The sequence below is a fragment of the Antennarius striatus genome, chromosome 17, assembly GCF_040054535.1.
Source record: "Antennarius striatus isolate MH-2024 chromosome 17, ASM4005453v1, whole genome shotgun sequence".
NCBI lineage: Eukaryota > Metazoa > Chordata > Actinopteri > Lophiiformes > Antennariidae > Antennarius > Antennarius striatus.
The window spans coordinates 4,636,935-4,661,645 of NC_090792.1; the positions used below are offsets into that span (position 1 = coordinate 4,636,935).

The 24,711-nt window shown below is 40.4% G+C and overlaps 1 protein-coding gene across 1 annotated transcript in view; it reads left to right on the forward strand.

Annotated features, from left to right (window-relative positions):
• The first annotated feature begins 348 nt into the window (after positions 1-348).
• The window catches only part of alk (ALK receptor tyrosine kinase), a 394,873-nt gene continuing 370,510 nt past the window's right edge, over positions 349-24,711 (forward strand). The window contains exon 1 of the mRNA XM_068338207.1: positions 349-1,766. Coding sequence (XP_068194308.1) covers positions 1,016-1,766 — 751 coding nt within the window. The 5' untranslated portion in view covers positions 349-1,015. The remainder of the gene's footprint in view (positions 1,767-24,711) is intronic.

Below are 24,711 nucleotides of genomic sequence, written 5' to 3' on the forward strand. Positions count from 1 at the left end.
TTCCCAATTACGAAGCAATGCTCCGTGTGCCAAATGAACTGACAGGACGCGAACAGAGTCTCTTGACGTTTTCGGGACGCGTCACACAACATAACAGAGCCAGACGGCCTCCAGTTTCCACTCAAACTATTCCATTTGCGTCAAACCAGGAGAGAGCAAATTCAATTTTCCGGCGAAGATCAATTACAAAAAGAAAAAAAAAAAAAATAACGACAGGAAAGCGGAGTGGAGCGGCGCTGTCATACCTCCTGGCAAAATTAATTTTAGTAACCACATACCGGGGAAAAAATCGGTTTAGCACTGAGGGCGCACCAGAGCTTCCATAACAGCGACACCAGGGACTCGTGTTTTTGGACAAAACTGCTCATACTGACGTCAAAGGGACGTGTGATCGACTTCGGTGCTGGTGTGAAGACCGGAGGAGACACTTCTGAGCAAATGAACACTCAAATCCTCCGCGAGCAATTCAGCTGTGAGGATGCGGGTTTCTATTTTTCTCTATTATCTATAATATGTGACGTTATTTTCTTTTCTTTTTTTCCCCCTTTTTTTAATCCATGCACTGCTTCTCCAAACTCTTTGTGAATTCATTATTTACTTGTGAGGGGAGAGAGCGACGTTGCATCCCTCTGATGACAGAGACACCACTTGTACCACTGTGCCAAGAGACAGGCGGTCTTTGAAAGCCACCGGAGCGGACCCGACCGGCATATCAATCAGCGTCCCGGAGAGCGAGTCGCTGGGCTCACACCGCCGGTAAAAGCCATTGTCTTTTGTATGTGGGGGGAGCAGAGAGGGGGAAATGGCACTTTTTCCATTTGAAGAAGTAAGGAGAGCAACTGCCGGTCACAAACAAATGTGAAAAGCCCGTCTGACCACGGGTGCGCACTGGTAAAGAGACGCAGGACCCGCAGAATCATCGATTCACACTTTGCTGCGTAAACGAGAGAATAGTGGGGAGGTGTGCGGTGGGATTAACGGCTGCTTCTCTTCAACGAAAGACTACTATTTAACCATGAACGCCAGGATATTGTTTTTGCTTGTTTGTTCTGCGGCATTTCTCGCTGATCTGCAGTGCGCCTCGCCAAGAACCACCGCGGGGATGGATCAAGCCACCGCCGGCTCTAACGTGAGCAGCAGCGGTGCCAACAGCGGGGAAACCGGGGGGAAACGAGATTCCAACCAAACCATAAACTCCAGACTCAAGAGGAAAACCCTGGCCGTGGATTTTGCGGTCCCCTCTCTGTTGCGTTATTACCTGGCAGACTTCATAAAAAGACCCCTGAACGGCGACTGCCAGACTTATCGCGGATGCTACACGGTTCGCGCAAACTTAAAAATGCATTGCATACCTTTGCAGAAAACCATCTCTACTTTTGTGGAGACTATGTCTGACACCGACTCTGCGTTGAAGAACGCGACTGTTGAAGGACAGCTCCCCTTCTTCCACAAGCGGCCGATGTCCAAAGTTCTGAAATTGGACTTGACGAAAGCGAGCAGGAAATCTAACCAAGTTGTGGTGGAAATAGGAGAGGATCTAGTCAGGACAGGGTGCGGGGGGCTATTTGTGCACGAGGAGGCCCCCGTGCTCACCTTAGAGGTGGACCTCACGACTATCATGGAGTGGTGGCTGGGCGCAGACGGGGGCAGGCTCAGGGTCCGGCTCATGCCTGAGAAGAAGGCGCAGGTCGCCGGTGTGGAGGATCGGTACACCGCGGCCATACGCGCTGCAGACCCCCGCCTCTTCCTTCAGATATCCTCACGGGGTAAGTTCTTCCTCTCCTCCCTTCCCCTGCTTTTTCTTTACACCCCCTCCCCTTTCACATACACACACATAAACACACGCAACTCAGCGATCCCACTGATGTCAGCTCCTTCCCCACGGTTGTGATTTCGGTTCTGCTGTGATTCTTTTTTTGGTGCTGGCTCCAGCGGGCCCATGGAGCTGTGATGAGAACATGATGACTGACTGTGTGTCAGAAGAATGAAGCCATGCATTGAGGCTGCTTCTGTAAAAAGACTCTTTTTTTTTTTCATTCCGCAGACAAATGAACTACATGTCGATCTAACTCACAAACTAATTGTTTTAAAGCCACCTGTACGTTATCTTTCAATGTCTTCATCATTATCACTTCTGATCAGATAATATAATGTTAATAGAGACCTCCACCCCTAATGAAATTACACGTGTATCTCATATCCAGACAGTAAAAAGTGAAATGTAAGTTGGAAAAGGCCCCTTCTCTCCTCAATGCTACCTTCTCAGGTCATAAAGAATGGAGGTTGGATATTTAAGAGAACAGGCTTTATTTTGATTAGACACAAATTAAGTCATTATCTCCAAGAAAGCTTTTGCACTCGATACCCCGGGGTCCTTCCCTCGTTCTTCTGAGCGTGGGCGCAATCAGTGTAATTGCTTAATCACTTTAATGAGGGAGGCTGGCCCACAAAAATAAATGAATAAATAAATAAATAAAAACTGAAACCAGACTGAAGCAAAATAGAGGAAGCAGGAGTTGACCCGCTGCAGCTTTCACACATGTGTGTGCACAAATACAAATTCAGAAAGCTTGAAGTAACACAGTCCCAGGTTGTTTTGGTTCCTGCATTTTGATTTTGCTTGCTCTTTTCATTCGGATCAATGGCGTGACAAATGCAACAGGTTGAGAGGTAACACATCAGTGCACTTCTGTGAAGGCAAAGATGCACATACAGCTGTGGTGGAGAAGCATCTGAGGATCACCCCACAGCTCCCAGCAGGCATCCCAGCAAAACAGCTGGTTGTCTTGGCATGTGTGTTGTGTTGTGTTTCGGATCTTACAACATCACAATCATCCGGTCGCCCTTTTGGAAATAATCCAACGCTAAGTGTGTGCAGACAGATCTTCTCAGTGACCAGTAGAACAGACTGGTTCTATTGGGGAGGGTGTGGCTGTGGATGTGTTGTACTGGAGCGACGGATTCCTGCCCCTTGTTTGACAGTAATATCTGGAAGTAAAGAAATGTTTGAGCTCTCAACTGTGCACATTACTGCAAGTCTTTTAAAATTAATCATTTGAGCTCTCTGCAAACAGAACCAAGCATCTTTTGTGACCATCCCTGACCAAAGCATCCACAAATTCCAGCACCATCACACTGCTACCATCCGTAGCTCTTTTTTCATTCTACTGAGATAAAATGTGTCCACTGCAGATCCCAGCAGGTATGTCAACCAGCACAGCAGGTTGTGTTTGCAAGTGGGAAACCAGCAGGGGAGATGTTTTTAGGAAAGACTCAACTGGAGTGTTTGTTTTTTTTTAACCATCCAATGGCATGTTTCTTTTTATTTATTTTTTTCTATTTAATTCACTGAGTGGCTCTTACTCTAAAAGGACACCATCTAAACAAGATAAAAACAGTCTCATCCCTGCAGCAGTAATATTTAAGAGTTCTGGAAGGCACAGAGAAATATGATCACGTCCAGAAAGTTCAAATCAGGAAAGGCGTCTGCTTTTCAATTAGGAGTTTTAGAAGCATCAGTGAGGAACGTACTGCAAGAGTGTGTTTCCCTCAGAAACCACACACCAATCACAAGACATGGATTCCAACTTAAAAAAAAAAAAAGTCCTTCAAATGATAAAACTTTAAACATTAGATCAGTGCATAAAAGCACAAAGCAACAAGAGATTATTTTATATCCCTTTTCAAATATGCCTAATATGTGTATGAAAGAGAAGGGATTGCAGTCAGGCTGCCATCCATTGTTTCGCTTCAATGAGCATTTCTCTTATTTAATATGCCCCCCATTTTTCATCCTCACATACCCCAGAGAATGATCGAGTCTGTGATCATCAAGGGCGTTTGCTGCTTAGCAGACCAAGGAGAGATGTCCTGGAGTAGCTTCCATGAGAACAAACTGTGGAGGGGCCTTTTGTTTCACTTTGGATGGAACCGCAACAATGTAGTCACAACTAAGTTCAGAACACAACAAAACAATTGAACAATTGATTAAGTCAAATGTACTCATCCTGTAGACCATCATGCTCTCTGTGTGTTTTATGTGTGGGATGTTGTTGATTTTCTACAAGTTTTATGTTGCAGCTGTTTTTGAATCAAAGACCAAATAGAGGACTTTGGTTTCTGCAACACAAAAGAAGGAATAACCAATTTATTTTCTTTTTAGTTGTGTAAAAATAATTTAAAAACCATTGAAAAACCAAATATTGTCTTCATTATTGTTATTCTGCGAGTGCAAACCTCCACCAAGGCAACTCAAGTTGCTCTTCATAATAGAAGATGTAGCTGCACTTCCATTTTCACATGACCTCCCCCCCCATTTTTTCTAAACAATGTAATGGAGCTCACCCCCTACAGGAGGCTAGTGCCCTCCCCTGGTGGGAGAAATAAAAGAGCTCCATGTGCTTAGTTAAGTCAGCTGTATGTTTGCAGATCTGCCGTCGTTACCCTAATAGGTAATTACACTATGAGAGTCTACAAGGCGCAGATGTGTTTACACACTGATAATCCACTTTCAACACACACCTTAGTTGTCCCTCCTGCCTGTGTTGCTGATTCCATACCCTGGGTACAACACCTCATCTCCAGTGTGCGTTGTCATGCTCCATCAGTTCGGTTTTCCACCACTGATTGGCTGAGTGCTTGCCATTTTTAGTGTAATGTGCATGTTACTCTTGTTTTTTGTACAGGTTCAGTTAAGATGCCGGCTATTAGCACGAGATAAGTACAAACCATGGCACCTGCAATAATTTGATGTTTAGGCAAATACGCCTGTGGGAATTGAGGCGTTAAACTCGGTGCAATACATTTGTACTCAGTCACCCTATGGGAGAGATCATTAACGAGAAATGCTTCTATGAGCTGCTATAGCATAGGAAAGAGGAAAACAGTGTGAGTAGGTGTGATAAAGAGTTGACCTCTACTTTATTAACCTCGGTTATCTTCACCAAGTGGTGCCATAAATAGGTTGCAAGAGATTCATTAAATTATCTCACAATGGAAGTGGGATGAAACGAGACCCTTGCTTCATTAACCTTCCCATACTGTGCTCTTTAAGATGCTGAAGCTCTCTGGCAAACAGTTTACAATGAGCATCATTGTTAATATACCTACCGGAATGCAACTGGGGCCCTAAAGTGTGCCGCCACGACCGTCACAACAGTGAGGAGAAACTGTGTGTTTTGGCTTTTCTGCCCATGTCTGCCCCTCACACTGTTCCAATACCAAACACATACACTCACAGTTTCCTGCTGAGCATCGTAACCGTGCCGTTTCATTTCAGAGGCTTAAAACAGAATCCCAGTGCGTAGAGGTTTGAGCCGTCAGGCAAACATCACAATTTCTTCCGAGTCACAACAAAATTCATCAGTAAATTTGTGAAGTGAGATTACAAGCATGGTGTTTTGCTGGCTCTAAACTGCTTGTAGCCGTTTTGAAAGACACGTTGCCTTGAGAGATGAACATACTCTTAACTTTAACCAATTTAAATTCTTTTTCTCCCGATAAAGTAAAAAGACAGGGCAGTTTTGGAATAAAGACCTGAATAACTCTAGAAATGTTTATGGTGAGCTCGGAGATAAGAACAGATAGACAGATTTATAAATTATTTGTTTGTGTATTGGCTTGTCAGCATGTTTAAGCAAAACCTATTTAATAATCACGCTATAAAACTTGATGGTGGGATGTGTCTTGGTCCAGGACGACGAAAATAATGATTAAAAATCCGAGGTGGACCCAGATTAGTCTGCAGATCCAGGACTTCATTTTTCACTTTCTCACAGTATGAATGGGTGCTTTGCACCAGTGTGTGTTTGTATGTGGGGGGCAGAGCAAAAACAGAGTACTGGTAGTGTGTCCTTGCTGGAGGAGGCACAAAGTCTACTATGATGTCATAGTTGGTCTCAAATCTGAACGGTGTTGGTCTTTGAGACATAAGGTCTACTGAAATTCGACTAATTGCAAGACATGAACTACTTCGGCACATTTTGGGTATATGTCCCCTTCTATTATTCAACTATTATTTGGAATAGTGTGATGTATAATTACTGTTGCAGAGACCAGTGTGCAGGTCAGCTGACCTGGCCTACACGAGTCAGTGTGAGTGGGTGCTAGGTTGTAGGTGTTAGAGCTGTGACACACACAGGTTAACCATTCCGATTACACTCTGGACATGATAACATGGTGCTATGCCCATTAACGTCCAGCTAACTAGTCAGCAATTGAACATTCATCTGTTCTAATGAATGCGAATATTCGCCCTCTCCTTCCTGTACATTCTGTGACCCCATGAAACCAATCATGTCCCAGGCTGACCATCACAGCAGCTCACTGGTCTCTCTAGGTAACTCCAGCTATTTTATTAGATGATGGGAGGTTGGTTTCAAAGGCCTGTAGTATCTCAAATTAAAGCTTTTTTTTTTTTTTGCTTCCCGAGATGCTGAAGAGGAAAAGACACATAATTGGTTGATAAACTGTCGGCTTTGTATTGAGCCCCGAGTAACACGGTCTTGTTCCATTTATGTCCAGCTAGATAGAAAAACTCTGTATCCAAGTGATGACTAATGCTTCCTGGTATGTTTAGATTCTTTTCACTGAGTCATCTATATACAGTTAAGTCTCAACATTACAATTTACTGTTGACAGATTTCAGAACTTCATTCCAATCTGTAAGATTGACAGAGGTTTTATTCTGACAGCAGATGACACCAGGTTTACACATTCTCAGACACATTTTACAGATAAAAGGAAATATAAAATTCTCAACAGTGTGATTAGATGTATGTGTTTGAAGTTTAGCTGTGAAAACCTCTAGTTTATAAACTCTGTAGATCAGTTTATCTAATTATTGGTTAATCATTTAATTTAAAGAAGCTTCTTTAATACTAAATTCAAAACACAACAAGCGAGTTTGAAATAACGTGCCAATCACATCCTCACCTCTATGTTAAATCAGAAGCTCTTGTTATTAACCAAAATGATGCCTTCGTATCTCCGTATTCTAGCATTGGTAAACCTTTACGTAGAGATTTGTGAATCCGGATTGGTGAAGTTGTGTGGATTTCATTCTCATCAGGGCAAACAGAGACAAAGCGCATGAACGCTTCGGCTCCTAAATGCAGCACAATGACACGGCCCACCTGTTAACCTTTAATTTAGTCCAACCAGGTGGAAGGCTGCAGGTTGAGTGACATGACATTACAGGTTGAGTGTGTGCACTTGTGGCAATCAATGACAGTACTGACATTTAAAGCTTGTATCAATCAGCAGTTAATGGGAAAATCGATGGGAAGTCAGGATGACATGCTACTTTATTATTTATGCATTTCTGTGATCAATTCCCTCAAGGAGTCTGCAGTGTCCCACGACGACTGGCAAACCCACCAGGCTCTGCCCAGCTGATAAATACTATTGTTTAGACCCGGCATGATCAAGAGTGCGTGCCTCAGCATTAACTGGCAACTCATCTCAGTTTGATAAAGGAGCAGTTGTATAAATGTTATATTAAGGTGAGATAGGGAGGAATTCAAAATGAAAAAGAGGCCCGGCTTCTCATTCTTTGACACTTTGTGATAACTGCTGCAGTTGTGTAGCGGTGATGAGAGTGTGTGAGATGTTTCATCAGGAGTGGCTCGACAGATTAATTCATTCCTCCTTATAAATGTGAATAATGAGGCATTCACAGCTGCTGCATTATAAACGCCTCCAAGCTTTTTGACATTTTCAGCGCTCCGTAGGCAAAACTGCTCGACTTGTACAAGTGTGTCCAAGACGCGATGATATCATTGCTGTACAGTCACACAACACACACACACACACACACTAGTCAAATGTATGCCTTTGTGTTGTGTTTCTTGCACCCTGTAAAGAGTGCCTGCAGACAAGACGATTGCTGTTTCATCGACAAGAAAATGGATGGATGGACGGATGAAAGGTTGGATGGATGGATGGATGGATGGATGGATCCATGGACAGATGGAAGAAATCAATTAATTTTATCTACCTGATGGCTTGACGACCAGCCCCACAGAAGTTGGCCCCACATCAAGACCACAACTGTTGTCCAAAGAGACGAGCTGTTAGTATTCCATAGCCAGTACTACTTAAAATAAAAAAAAATAAAAAAAATGTGAAGCTTGCCAAATGGGGAGCCACAGATAAACACCTTGACAAAATAAACAGCAGCTAATGTCTTTGATGATGTTAATCACTCTCATTGTAGTTAATGCTTGTGTCACTGTTCTATAAATTATCAGGACTGAAGGTGACTTTGGCTGTTATTTCCTGTTTCATTTCTTCTTCAGCACTGTCTTTTTTCCTCGCTGTTTTCTTCCGATGTTTTAGTTATTTATGCCACTTGCTTGTTCTGTCAAAAAAAAAAAAAGCTAGCTGCCTGTTTGATTAATGGTTACTCTTATAGGAAGTCTTGGTGCAGACGTTACGAGGTGCAGATGGAACACTGTATGTAGAGGAGCTGCATGTGAAGCTCATACCCCCACCACCATCCACTGCTGTAATGACATAGAAATACATAATGTGCATCAAAGAGTGGTTGTACTTTGCTTGAAGTTATAAACAATGTCTATTTTTATATAAGATTGTCAAGTTAAATGCCTTATAGGCCTAATTTAGCTCTTGCTTATTGTTGTAGTATTAACACCCATGTACTGTATGTGTATCTGGGCACTATGGCTTAAAAGGTTGAATCAAATTATCCCTCCCAAAGTTCAGTTGAAAATAAATTCCTAGTAAACATGAAACACCCTTTGTGTTTGATTGCATAAAAGTTGTGCAGGATATTAAGTCCACCCACTTACACTATGTTTAATGTACATAATTTGCAAATGCAATTATTGCACAGTGGCATTCCGGGAAAAATCATTAATGCTTGTTTATTCAAAGCCGAGTATTGATTCACTCCATTCGTGTGTCTCATTAAAAATCGGTTTAAAAAAACAAAACACCAAACTTAAAAAATGGCAGGAAGACACTCTTGACATTCACCTCATGGATTCATGTAGTATTTTTAACAAATGAAATAAAACAAGAATATAAATAATGCATGAGGAAAAGTTATTTCTGGTCCACTGTCGTAGTTATGATTCAACTTTAAATGATGTTTGATTTTTTTAATTTTATTTTTGTTTTAGAAATATTCCTACAAATAAATCTTAATCATGTGCATTTCTTTACCACAGGGTCATGATGTTGCAGTGATGTATCATCTCTGTTTCCTGCTTCTAGTCTCTCTCTCAGTTTGCGTCATCAAGTAACTTCTTAGAAGGAAGGAAAAGAAGGGAGGAAAGAGAGTGAGAGCAGAGGATAAAAGCGAACATATATAACAGTTCTTTGACTTGTCGTCTGTCTCCTCTTTCAGGTTTCAATCTGAATTGGATAAATTCAGATACTGAACTAAAACGTTTTTGAAACAGCGTTTTTTTTATAGCCTAAACTTGATTTGTTGTTTATTTATTTTATTTTTGTACCACCAGACCAGCTTGTCAGCAAGTTCATCACAAACATATTATATTCAAATATTTATATAAACCCCCTGGCAGACGTGAGTTCATTTCATTCTCTGTAATATTTTTGATTTACTGTTTCAGACTTGATATTGGCTGACTATTTCAGGAGTCATTCCCCTCACATTTTAATTTTAATTTTACCTTTTAGAATCTGTTACTAATATTGGCTTAAGCTACAGGCGTTTCAGACAGATTAAAATCTGATTTTCTCCACAATGAGGGAAGAACTCTGATCTGGGACTTTGGTAACAGTGTTGGGCCCAGATTGCCTGGTAAAGTGTCTATTGCCGTACTATCTGATAACAGAATAAGCCAGGCTATCTGATGCATCCAGACTGACATACAAAGCACTGCTTTTCTGTCTAGTGTTTTGACACTGAAGTACAACTGAGGAAAATATCAATTTCATATGCTTTTGTGTTCAGCAGCTAGTTGATGCTGTTTACCTCCTTCATGGTCAGCTGGCATGCAGCACGTCTGTCACAAGGTCAGGAACTGGTTTCAGCAAAGCTTGTAAAAAAAAAGTCAATGACTTCGCTTTGCTGGCCAGAAAACCAAAAACATGATCTAAAACTACACTAAAAGTCGCAGCACAGCTGATGAGAGATGGTGGAGTTGGAGTCTGTTTCTAGGTTCTGTTTCTGTAAATCCACAATTTAAGGGTGTACAGTATAGACATAGGGGTTTGTGCACATTTAATGAAGGTGGTATTAAAATATAGTTACAGATAAAAGAATTATATTTCTTTTGATGTCCCTTGAAAAAAAATGGAGGGTGAAAGCACGGTGAGATGTTAAACTGCGCACTTCCCTGTTGTCAGACTGGTCTTGCTTTTCACACGTCTTATGTCCAGCCTGCATTTTAGTTAATAATGCTAACCATTGAGCATGAAGCAGCAGAGAGGAACAGAGAGGATCTGAAGAATAAGCTCACCTACAGTTAAAAAGACAGATGTGGCACAGTTGCCATACACACAAAGTCTGGATGCCTTTGCAGCGCAGCCTGAGTGCTCTCAGGCCACATCCCCAACTCCCTTTATGATCTGTAATGGGATTGTTGAGGAGCGCCAGCAGTATCCTCATCACAGGACAAAACCCACTTAATGGGATATGAGTCGCCATGAAAGGGCAAAGAAGAGTTTCTCACTGAACCCACTTATCCCCTGAAACCTCCAAATGCCCCACATCCACAGCCTCTGCCTTCACCGGTACAACAGGAAGCTGGGAAGTCAATTCAGCCTCTACTGTGGCATAGCTATGTGTGTGTGTGTGTGTGTGTGTGTGTGTTTGTATGTGTGTGTGTTAGATGGAGAACTGAATCCGTGAACCGAACTGAAGTGAAAGAAAGTGCAGAAAGATGCTCTTTGTGGCTTATCGGAGCATGGAGTCCCAGCATGCTCAGTCGTCTTGACCGGCTCAAGGGATGGAAGTGCAGCTGCTGAGATCACTGGAAGTGTGCCGTCACTGTTTTGAGTTTTCCATCGCCTCAAGTCGGCTTATGTTCTCAGCGTGAGCACAGACGATGCGCTGAAAAAGTTTGTAGAAGTCATAACTTTGATCTGTTGTAACTTGTGGCAACAGGAAACAGGAGCCAAAAGTACGAAAACAGTCCTAGTGTGTAAAAATTGAGGTCTTTACTGAGATTGGTAAAGGTGAGGAGATTATCCAACAGAGAAGCAAACAATCCCAAATCCACAATGCAGAGGACCGGACAGGTAATGTTGAAGCTGGGAGACAGGGAGAGGCAGGTCAGGACTTCACAGGGGTTCCTCACAAATTGGCACAGAAGAGTGGGAAAACAGACAGGACAATAGGAGGTGGGAATAAAAAGGCATAAATGTAGACAATGCAGGGAGATGATTGCAGTGGGAAAAAAAAAACATGAAGTGACCTGTAAAAGTGGTGGACAACAGGAAACAGGATGTGTAAACCTTGAGAAGCTAAAACATGACTCATCAAACATGACAGCTTGTACAACTTGCAATTTTACACTCTGCCTTTTCTTTTGTGGTTACAGATAGTTCGTAGTTAATGGAACAGCTGAGTAAAAAAAAACACAGAAGCTTTTAGCATCAGTTTTTGTTCTTAGGGATGGATAAAACTCGCACCAAAAAAGCACAAAGGCAAACTTTACATGTCAAAGCCGGAAAAACAGTTTCATCCTTTGTATTGCTGGATGAGCTTTGCCTGACCAAGTAGCCTTGATGATGTGCCAGGATTGTAGCGTTGTCATGGAGACTACAAAGTTTCAACAGACGGCCTGTGGCATTTCAAAGATACTAACCAAAGAGGAAATTTATGACAAAAGAAAATGATGAAATCTATTATTAGACATGGACAACTCAATGTCTGTCATTTTAGTTAAATATTTTCAACCAATAAAAGAGACTGATAAAAAAAAGAAGGATTTTTTTAAATCCAGTACATTCATGCTAAAGCACAATCTGAGGACAACTGGAAATCCTAATTCTCTGTCCTTTTATACAAACCAAGCTACTAGTGGCTGTGAGGCAACAGTGTTATCCACTAAACCACCAGCCTTTTCTTTGCTCTTTACTTTCTTACATTAAATTGAACCACACCAGCAAATACTTCCTGTAGTCCCTCCTTGCACTTGCACATCATTTAAAGTATTGATATAACACCGTTAAACCACTATCATATCAAAGTGTTTGTCTCAGCTGTACATACTGTACACATCCATCGGTGACGGCGGATTTTATTTCAGAACGCAGCAGAACGCGTTCACGGTCGCATCCCCACTATTTGATCAATAAAAGAGGGAACTGAAAACTAAAAAGCTGTCTGATTTTAAAAACAGTGTCACCCCCACTACAATACTGAGAAACATATTTGAACTGGTTCGCCACTTCTGCTTCTGCATATACATGTTTTGACCTTGCTGTGAAATCATTGATAGATTTAGAATATTTCCAAATTGGGGGCCGTAAATAGGTAAATCTTTTACACAGAGGTCGCAAATGCATCTTCAATATCTTTGTTCAACAAGATGTATGCATGTTTCACAAGTCGCTTCTTGTTAGCTGTTAGCCCAACAGTTTTGAGCACTGACACACAAAATACTTTTACAGTAGTGCTATAAATTCTTTCATTACACTTATCAAATTGTTGAAGTAAAATATTCACAGTGGGAAATTACCCCATCCATCACCCAGGTAGAGTCCAGTGTTACTGGACCTGGTGATCACCTACACAAAAAGCAAAAAAGTACTGCTGGTACCAAGGGGAGTATGGAGGGGGGGGGGTACCAGAGACTGACTGCCTTACTATTTTGAATTATTAATACGATATCCAAACCAAAATGTTTTGGGAAATGCTCGAAGCAACTATGGGGGAGTGATCTGACATGCACATCTCTCAGACAGAAGTGACAGGTACCAATGCTAATACGAACAGAATAAAATGATTCCATGTCAGAATAAAATTTGCACATTTTTGTGCTCCTTATTCCTAATGACAGACAGTCAGCCTCATGTTTAGGTACAAGAATAACAAATTTTACTTTTGAGATTTTGACTTTCATACCTTTAACTGATTAAGTCTGTTAATAATGAACAGGATGTATTCAATTTAAAAAAAGTCCTTTCATTCCAAAACAGAAAGAGAGAGAGAGAGAGATTGATTTTGATTTTTAAAAGCATGTTTATTCATAAGAAAATAAATTACAAAATAATTGCACTCACACAAAATCAAAAGAAATGCACACAAAAAAAAGAATTCACACACAAAAATAAACAATAGTAAAACATTAATAATGAACAAGCACAACAAAATATACGTAAATTAAAATAACCTCTGACTGAAACCAAGCTTCTCACTCAACACAAGACATAAGACATCTTTGACACACCACATCGTTGTTGAGAGAGAGAGAGAGAGAGAGAGAGAGAGAGAGAGAGAGAGAGAGAGAGAGAGAGAGAGAGAGCGAGAGCGAGAGAGACAGAGAGAGACAGAGAGAGAGAGAGAGAGAGAGAGAGAGAGAGAGAGAGAGAGAGAGAGAGAGAGAGAGAGAAAGCAGCACTGCAGAAACCCAATTTTCTCCACACTAAGAAAAATTAGTCAAGTGACAGTTCAGGGGCAAATTAGCACCTAGCTGATGTCAACGCTCATCTGGCCCCGCCCCTGGATCGAACAACAGCGTAATAACAGTAAAGTGTCTGGAAGACATAAATAATATGCTAATTAGGTGACAGATTCTGATCAGAACTGATTAGGACTATATGAGCCTCATCGTTTCACTAGAACATTAAAATATAGAAAACTCATTATCTGAAATGTTTCATGTTACAGCAGTAAAGTGCAGTATTTTCTCTGACCTCATTCTCTGCAAGTGTGTAAGCACAAAAATGGGGAGTGACATGCAAACCTTGAACTCCTGTCAATCTATACCTGGGGGGGGGGGCAGCATTGATGGGGAAAGGGAGACAACATACGGAGAATGTGTTTATTGACATCCCATAATGATAATTATGTGTGTACACAGCAGTGGAGCTCACTTTGCGTGCCGAGCCAGCTTCCAGGCTTCATAGCATGCATTTGCACAGAATAAGGATTGTCGATTTTTGTGGCCCCCCGGCCCGGTCTGTAGAGAAGCACAAGGAATGGTGCTCATGATCCTAGAGTGATCAATGAGTCTGTAAATGCACATGGTCTTTGAGTATAATGTATACTTGCAAAACAGAACTCTTAGTTTGGTTCTTGTCATTTTTATGAACAAAACCAACATATTACAGTTTAAGAAAAAAAAAGTTTCACTGTAAAAAAAGGGACCAAGGCATAACGGTCCACGGTGGATTTTGGCTTTCATTTCACGTTTCTTTCTTCCTGCTTTTATCGTCTTGCAAACTCCACGTCCCTGTGTGTTTTTTGTGCTTGTGTTCGTTTACGTGCGCATGTCTAGCAGGGAGCACTGGGGTGCTTTCAGGCAACACAAAGCCTAATCTTTCCCTCTCTGATCTACTGGAACAATATGCCGGGGCCAGCAGTGAGCAGCAGTGCCACATGGATCAAAACAAAACTAAAATAAAAAAATCAAATAAATAACAGCCCCTCTGATTTTTTTTCAGCAGTAACTGGACGACATCATGTTGACCTTGCCATGCTTGTACTGAGTCCATGAAATCAAGTCACGACCCTAGCCTCAGCAACCTCTACACATTGCACACAGCCTCTTTCTACGTACAAACAGTGTATACACCTTTTCCGTATGCACTACCATTAGAGCCTGACCTTGGTTGTTGCTCATGTTCGGCTGCAATCTGCTGCTAAAGATAGAAATACACATTTTTTCCAATTACTTGCCTGAGCCTGACTGCAGGACCAAAACAATGGAGTTATGGTCTCCACTATCCTGTGTTTTATGTTCAGTCAAATCCGACTCTAATTGGTCCATCTTGAGATATGATTGACTTCTAGTGACGCAGATCACAATCAGCTGACTGATCATCATGTTTGCTTTGTTATATTCCTCCTTGTTCTCTGTGGATGCGATTTGACAACGCCTGACGAAGATCTCTGTTAGGTCGACGTGTTGCTCAATTAAAACTGCTAGAAGCTATTAGTAAGACGAGCAGATCTTTTGTTCTTAATAAGTAGAAGAACACAAAGTTCTATGAAACAAGTCTTCTGCTGCTGGCAAGGAGAACTGCTCACACATCAGGTGGTACTGCATTCCATTACAGCATAGATTTGCTTTTCTGTAAATGTAAAGGGTTTTGCTGTCCTCTTTCATACTTGGAGGGACTTGACCTCAGTGAAAACAATCTCCAGGGCTGGATGCTGCTGAAGCTTTACAGCTGCAGGAAGTCTCATCTGCGAGGTGCCACCACAAATCATGAGGTAAACTAGCAGTGGTTTGTCAGTCCAATTATGTCCAAAATGCCCCTTCTGTTGTCTGGCTTTTGGTTGGGTGCATCTCTAATTTAGACACAAATTAGATGTGATTAGCCAGATGCAAAGATAGGTAAGATTCTTTTAGCTACATGACCAGATACAGCCAGCTGGGCAGCATCTCGTCTACACAAAGCCAGGAAAAAGGGGCATTTTCAAGTAGGACCCTAATTACGTCTTGCAACCTTCTGAATAAGACCGCTTGAATGGTAATGTCAAATGCATCATGTAGTGATAACAGATACTTATGGTGAGGGGCTGTCAGGGTAAGTGAACATGCCAATATGTAATCTCACTTTGGTGACACGAGCACTTTGAGAAACATACGATTCAATCTTTGGCTCTCGCCTGCCTCTCTATGGAAAAGCCTGACTCGACTGTCATGTACTCCAGATTCACGCTTCAAGTTTCCACTGGGCAAAGCCGCTGACTGACAAGTATGAGAGGGACCTTATCTTTCACCTTACAGACATTTCATTATAAAACTGCTTGGCTACTGCTCTATCACTGGAAAGATGGTGAATGCAGCTGCCTTGAGGCTGACTGGGTAAAAAACAGACAGGCTTTAGGCCAGATTATGTAAAGGTTACAAAGTGAACTTGGACACAGTCCCTTTTGTTTCTCCTTTGTCATTCTGAATAGCAGACCTTGTAACCATTATTCAACGTGGATCAAGCTCCACTGCATTACAGAGGAATAAAATGCAGCCGGACACATTTTGCTTTGTGTGAGGGCGTCAGTATATATTTCTCACAACTTCTTGTCTCTGTGGCAAAATACCACGGGGCGTCATTAAATGACAGAAGTGACTCAGCCTGTCTTCCTACAACAATGACAAATCATGTAATGGACTGGGTCCGGCGCCTCAGCTTCTTAACTGATGGTGTGACTCTATGTAGCGTGACAACTTTGACATGGTTCCAGAGCAGGGCTCATGTGGTCAGGCCATCAGCCCATTTAGAAAAAGGCCAACGTGGTGGGGAGACCAGCTTGGGCTAATGACCTACAGAGAGAGGGAGAGCATTCTTGCTCATCAAAGTGGTTGAGAGTGTCTGGACTTGACATATCTTGACTCCTTTCCCTTTTGCCCCAGACACTTTATTCACTGATGAGGAGCCATCCTCATTTAGCTGCCCAGCATTTACTGTAAAGTGCTCGGTAATGACTAGAAGAGCAAACACATTATTAAACGAAGGACGGGTTTAACTGATGATGAAAAATAGTTCAGGATGAAACGTGTGTGCTTTTAGATCTTTGGCCAAGGTTACAGTTTTACTTTAAGGGATGAGACAGTAACAATGAAGCTTTTAGTGTTCGTCATAGAGGAACACAGGTGATTTATTTGTACTGGAAACGTTTGCAGCGTGATATTGTTATAGATATTGTTCAGAGAGATGCTAAATTGCTATCAATTGGCATTAACTCTGTCCTCATAATTTCTTGTTCATTCAATTTACATACCTTCAGGACAAGTATGAAAAAGTAGCAAGAACAAGAAATTTCATCGCATGACTGGTTTGATAGTTTGGGAATAAGTCAATTGTTTTCTCTGTGATAATTAGTGAGAACATGAATATCACTCTCGAGTATTGTTTTCATTTAGTCTAGCTTAGCATCTAGCACTTCAATTGGAATTATTCTAGCAGATAATGAACCAAATGATCCCTACCACATCTCCACAGCTGGGTGTTAAATGAAAATTTATATTTGTAGAAATGTATAAACTAGACTTACAACATGAGTTAGTATTATAGAGGAGGATTTTGTTCCTTCCAAACAGCTACCTCTGATCTTTGCTTGGTACTAATCTAAGATAACCATCTGCAACTTCATATGTAGGACACTGACATATGTATCTTCTCAACTGACTCTGACAAACAATGGATCTTTTTTTTGTTCTCCGAAATATTAAACTATTTGACCAAAATGGTGCCACACTTTCAATCTTATCATCCTTAAATCATCATATCACTTCAGATGGGAGTGGTTGCTCATCTAAAACCATGGCTCCTTCATCTCCTCCTTCAGCTTGTCTGTTAATAAACAGCTGCCAGTGCATCCATCATTCCCAACTGATTGCTGTCAGCACTGTAATGACAAAGCTGAAGCACATCTTTTACAGGCTGCACCATAGCCACTGCTGAATGTCAGAATGTGGTAATTTTAGCTCCAATAATTTCTGTGTCATCTTACCTAATGCTCCTTGGCTCCCTCACACAAGACTGATCACTTCTGGATCTGTTACAGCTGTACGTGCAATTTTTCACAATGATTCATGTCACATCTGCGATTTTATCTGCAAGCAAAAAAAGTTCATTTTAGCGTAGCTTCTTATTATCATATCAGCCAAGTATAATAGATCTGAGCTGAACATGGAAATTAACTATTTTTTTATGACATTTATTAAATTAATCCACTCATTTTTTAACGTAGAAAAGTTACATTTTGTGACTTTATGAAGTTGCGCATTTGTTTAATCAGTCTGGCTTCTTCTCCACTGAAATGTTTTTGGTGGCTCTGTTGTGATTCTTGAAATAAAGAACAATGATCCCATGCATTCCATGCATAACATAAGTATGCGAAACTATGGATGTATTAGATATGGATGCAGTAGGATAAGTAGAAAAATCCTCTTGATGAAGCAGGTTGGATTAAGATGGCGAGGCCTGTCTGTGAGTATGAGTTAGTGAGTGAAAGCATTATTAATCACATGTGGCTGTGAGTCATTTGTCTCCAACCCACTCTTTGCTTACGTATTGACCAGGACTCACTCAGACCAGCAGTGAATGCCAGCTGGCTGTTAGGGCAGAAAAAAAAGAAAAGAAAAGAAAAAAACAAACAAATGAGAAAAGGGGAAAATTAATGTGTGCCAGCAGAAGAGAAGCAAGACCTAGCTCTTACCCTGATTAAACATCAGAGCCATCAGAAAAAAGGAAGCCATTAGCGATAGAATGTATTTATGATGAGGCGATCTGAGATTGTATTTTAAAGGAAGACCTCTCACCACTGTGCGGTTTGGGTCTTTTGTCCGACACCAAGAATGTGTTTGGTCAGGTTGAATGGAAGGAGAATAGCTTCCAAATATGGATTCAGTTTTAATTGAATTAGTACAAAAGTTTCTTAGTGAGGCTGCACACAGACAGCCCAAGGCCAAATAATTAAAAAAAATTTTTTTTAAAAATACAGAGCACAATGTCCCAAGAAAATCCACTGTTTTGCAACCATGAATGCAATGAAAAATCTCTGAGTATCTAGCTGTGCTAAATATAAAATCTGAGATGCAAATACCTTCAGAAGTCACAGAAAATTATCGTCATTAGTATAATTGCAAACACTGCCAAGCAGTCACACACAACATCATTTATTCAGCATTAATGTGAGGCAATTGGTAAGTTGTGACACTTTGTTGGGTGTTGCAAAGTGAATACCATGCCTGTTTGCTTTCCCAGCTCATTGCTCTCAGTGCCTACCATCTGGCTCATCCCTGTGGATACCAGTCACTTGTAAGCCAAAGGCGGGGTGCTGAGGTTCCTGCACTGTAATGATCTGATTAAGCCATACATTGTACGGCTTTGGCATTCCATAAAATACACAGGTACCTGGCTCCTCAGTGCTGTGAAATCCCTCTACTACACCGTGTTTGACATAAGTGAATCCGGGGGAGAGATTTTTGAGATCTAAGTGCATTGATCCCCACAATAATCCCCCCCAGGAATTTGAATAAAAGCAAGGAAATATTCTCTTGAAAGGTCTTCAGTCTCTGAAGAATGGAGTGAGGGTCATGATCCGTATGAGATGTTTGTAGGAAAATGAATAGACAATGTGAATATCTTATGGGGAGGAGGTAATGAACAGGGAAAATGACTGGAAGGAAGTAATGTATTTTTCCTTGAATGACATACTAATGGTCTCATTTCTATTTGCCATGGAACATTGAAGGACAAGATATGAGACACAGTGTTATAGGTCCGGATTTAAACAATTCATTTTACTCTTAACTTGACCCCAGTGGTAACTATTATAGAAACAGGAAAGTCAAAATGAATCAGGTGTATTATTTGAAGTGCCTAATTAATAAAACATTTTGGTAGCATTATTATTTTTTTATGATCAATGGGGACCTTGGCCAAACAAAATATATCCTAAGTTACGATGCGCTCCCTCACAGCGGAAGTGACGCAATCGTAGACATCGGGGTGAATCCTTATCAGCGCCATTATATAAATAACGGCAAGAGACAACATAACAAGCCAACATTATCACATTTATTTATCACAAAGTCATCTCAAATCATGTCATCTTCATCAGATATGGAAGAAGAGTTCCCTGTGAACCCAGCTAGGGATGCAATTATCCCCTATAATTATGACCCGATGTTATAACTGCACGATAACTGCAAACTATACAAGGCCCTATATGATACCAATCAAGGAGATGACCTCCCAAAATCTGAGGTAATTATAATTTGGGTCAGAGTGACCGTAGTTCAAATAATTTAAATGAAACCTGTGCTAATACAGAAAACCTCTACAGTGTATGTGGTGGCTTCATTACAGATATGTAGTTGACAAAAAAAAAAAAAAAACAAGGTAGTTTAACGTTAGAAAGCACTTTTCCCTTTCTCTCTTTCCATAAATTTGCTCGGCAGTAAGACAAGCCTCTTATCACTAAAAGGTCATAAACTTGCTCGAGGGGGCCATTAAGCATGTTCTCCGGGTCTCTGTCTCATTCTGATCTCATTGCAGTGCCAGCACATTTTGTGCAGGAGAAGCATTCAAACAGTAGACGCCCCCGCTTCAGGAAGCAGGTTCAGGTCCGGATCTCAATGATGAGGACAGAGACTTGAATTGCAAAGCAAAAATCTTTAACAATACACAAAGCACATGGAAGGTGAAGTGATGAGAAATCAATGCATGGGAAGATTCAAACATTTCTTTCGTCTCGTTTAAATGAGTTACAGCTACTCGTCCGCTGTCTTATTTGACCCTTTTCTAACACTGAGTACTGAAATTGCAAAACCAGCCCTTTTTTTGACCCAGCAAGAAGCAGTGATTAATTACGTCTTTGTACATTGTCTTCTATCTGACAGGGTTACTTATCTCCCCAGGATAAAAGACTGCTTAAACTGCCACCATTTTATCTGCAGTTGGGTCTTTTTGGCTAAAAAGTGGCAATAATTTGAGTGGAAATGAGCCCCTTTTTTCAGTTATGGAAATTAAGGTCTTATTAACATGTGCATTAGTGGTACTTTTCATGGTTTGCATAGAAAGTAGTGCTGCTGGACCTCAAGGTACTCCCAAATTTGAGTTAATACAAACAGTTCAAGGAACATATGGTTTGATGTCTGAAGTATGAATTATGGCTTTCAAATAAGATCACGTATTCTGAAAGATGAAAAAAAAATTACATATTTTGAGCACTAGAAAAAACTTTTTTCAGTATATTTTTCACGTTTAGTTTTGGATGCTATGTTGTTGAATATACTGTATGCATACACTCTTGTTAAAAACATTGTCATCATTTTTGCTGTCTTGTCTTTTTAAATATTGGTCTCAGAACATTCATTTCATTCACGCTGTTGTGTCATGCTCTCCACCTCCCCATCCCCATCCCCATCCATTCTCCACAGATGCACCACCTTCATCATCTAGCAGTCTCAGCAGAGTCATCAGCCGCCTCCACCTCCAGTATCTACACACTCCATCAGGGGATTTATCTTATTGTGATTCAGGACAGATGTCATTCAGCCTCAATCTCTCTGAAGCGCATAAACACCCAAGTTTGTCTGAAAATCCTCCTCATCGTTCGTTTTATAATAGCTATTTTCTTCAAACTTGACAGCTTTACAATTTACAGATGAAAGTGATGAATGTCAAAGATCACAATACTCGATTTGATCTCAATTTGACTTCATATCAACTCAATCACATATCACTGTTCAGCTGAAAGCACGTCCTGGTTCCCAACGTGTTTTGACTCACTACAATCAGAGACATGTTTGACTCACCCCCATTTAATGCTGCTTCAAAGATGACACCATATACCGATGTAAACGTGCTGATGCCACCACGGTTAAATAAACAGGTGCTGAAGTACGGTGATGAAGGGCGAGACAGGATTCAGATATGGGGGCGGCAGAGAACAGGAACACCACTGAGTTATCTCAGAATAAAAATTGAAAATGGTAGAAAACTTTGCACATCTCTCATCTTTCTAATCTTTAATAGTTTTTGAGAAAGACAAAAATCTGAGTTAAGTTCACCATTCATTAACTGTTTTAATTGGAAGGGAAAAGTTTTTATTCCTGCATTGTTGGTTCTTAGTTGTTCTGACGACCAAGCTACGTCAAAATGAAAAACCTTTTTTTTAAAATTCCAGCCCCCTGAGGCTGCTCAGTTCTGTTAGATGATTATTTCATTCGGAGGGAAGGTTTTGAAATGGTTACCTGTGCTTGATCTGATCAAGTGGCGACAGCATGCCAACATTCAGAGGAAATGAGGCAGCCCTGCCTGTAAATAGATGGCAGCTATGTAGGTATATTCAAGTGTTTGCAAGATGGACAGTGAAAAGGTACATAAAACATACAGCAGATGATGCAAAGTGTTTACTTGCTTGGTTTCTAAATATCTATGCATCTGATTACTTTAGGATGCACAGCTAAACAGGTGGTCGTATGTGTTGTTTGATGCTGTAGATTAGACTCACTGAGCGCTTTTCCTTACTAACTAGAAAAAAAATAAAAATTCCCCTTTACAAATGAAGCACTTAATTTTTACGGAGTTACGTTCCGCACTGATAACCTATAACGGGTGCAGGAACCTCCTTCAAACTCCAGGAAAGTACTCTTCCCATCCTTAATCTTTATTTAATTTTATCATTTACAACCCACCAATAGCCCTTACGCTGCAAATTAATTCATTGCATTAAAATGACTACGACAAACAGTAAACTTTAGCATTGTGGAAAATCATAATATATTTAAGGGCTGAGCCGTGGAGCATGAGGTTTAATTCATTGTTGTGACAGTTATTAGAGACATAAAATGTGCAACAGCGTTGTGAGCTCTTTTGTAACCTTTGATTTTATTATTTTTTTTGTATTTATACATGTATTTCAGCCAAAGAAAAGAAAAAAAGTGAATTTTCAAACTTGAAGTGCTGCAGTACATTTTTAAATACTGTAGACAAGACAATATACAGTATATGACATATTCTCCTTGACCCAATGTCTAAAATTCTGCCAAAAAATATTTTACTTAAAAACAGAACATCTTTGACAGAATAATATCCTGCCAGCATTTAAAATGTTAAGCACATTTCATAGGGACATAAAACATACGCACAAGATCGGTTCAGCTTGTTCTTCTATTTATTTACTCGGAGGCGATGCCAGAACTTGAGAACATTAAGCTGAAGTCACAGTGTCTGGGCAAGCAAGGCGCGAATATGTAGAAACCAATATGTACTGTAATCCCCCCAACCCCAACCACCCCCCACGCTCTCCGTGGGCCTTCGTCTGTGTTTGTGCCCTGGAGAGAGCACTTTTCACGCATTAGCCACCATTCATCTAAAAACCACAAGTGTGGTGGTCTTGCTGCTTGTTCAGAAAACTTTACACACTGCAGCTTCAAAGTGTCTATTTCTGGAGCAGAGAGTCTCACTGAGAAAAGGGAGAGCCAGCGAATACACAACGCTTCACACAAAAAGGGGTTTTCAAGTTTAAGGCTTTACAGATATGGACCAGCCTTTGGTCTGCATTAGACTCCATATCAATTTGTCAGAAGATGTTTTATGAACATTTTCAGATGTGACTGAATTGCGCTGCATCGCATGTGCAGCAACTGCAGATGGTTGAAAATGAAACCACAATTGAAAATTCATGCACTGATTTACATGAATTGGAACAGTCCTATGACGAACAGCGGGAAGCAGGGCAGTGGCATTTCAGAATAAAGTGATAGGTAGGGCACATACAGCAAACATTTAAATTTATCGTTGAGCTGTGGGGACTATTTTACTTCAAAGTCCTTCTTTTCATCATGTGTCCTTCTTTGAAATCCTGTGTAGATTATCATTGATCAGAAAAGTCACTTTTTAAATTAAATACGAAAGCTCAGCAAACAATAAACATTCCTGGAGAATTTCTCAAAATTACCCCCCCCCCCAAAAAAAAAAAAAAAGCAATTGACCTGTGTGTGTGTGTGTGTGTGTGTGTGTGTGTGTGTGTGTGTGTGTGTGTGTGTGTGTGTGTGTGTATGCAAATAGTTTATTTTACTTTGTGTTAATGTTCAACTTCCTTCTTTAAGAAACTGTCAAACATGCAGGTTTTACATGTGTTGTACCTTTTTTTCGTTACTGTAAATCACAGCTATAGAATAAATTCCAACAGTGTGAATTTATTCGATAGCTGTGACTTACATGTAGAGCACATAAATTGTCCAGTGAATAAAAAGCTACATATGAAACTATGAATCTTTATAAGCTGAGAGTTCACCTGAAACATGCTGAAGCCAGCAGATTTCTGTTGCTGCTGAAACTTATTTGCACTGTAAAATTGTGTGACGATGTTTCATTTACTTTCACATTCATGGATTGTTTTCACTGTGACTGAAGCTGTTGTTATATGGTGTTCTCTCTATCTTCCCATGTGAAGATTAAGCCATTTCCACAAAAAAAAAAAAAAAAAAATCCATGTTGTACCAAATAATTTATGAATGTATGAAACTTAAAAAGTACCAAGGTAACAAGCTGAAGCTTTGGGTTAGAATTCATCTCATCCAATAGATATTCTTATTTTGGGATGCTTGAGGCGTTTCTCAATAACGAGGAGTGTTAACTTGACCAGAGAACGGGAATGTAATTTTTTATTTTTTATTTTAATTTTTTTTTTAATGTAAATGTTACACTGCCAAGCAAGTCTATATTAATGCTGTCTGCTTCAGCAATTTATAAAATGTGTTTTTTGTTTTAATAAATGTTACCCTCTAGCTGAGCCTGTGAGTGTTCATTGTTAGCGACTCTGTGACGTCCACATGACAATAGTCTTGACTTTACATGACTAGTCCTTTTACTTACAGTTCTACCTTATTTTCTGTTAAACCATATGCAATAATTTAATACCTCATGCCTTTTTGCTTGAATGCCTTTATCATTAAGCCTTGATATGATCACTGTGTTCTGCCCCATACTGTGAGCTCCAGGATGTCTGTTCTTTTACCTGTTTCATATCATCTACATTTTACAGAACACACAGTTAATAAAATCATCTGTTCTATCATCATATCA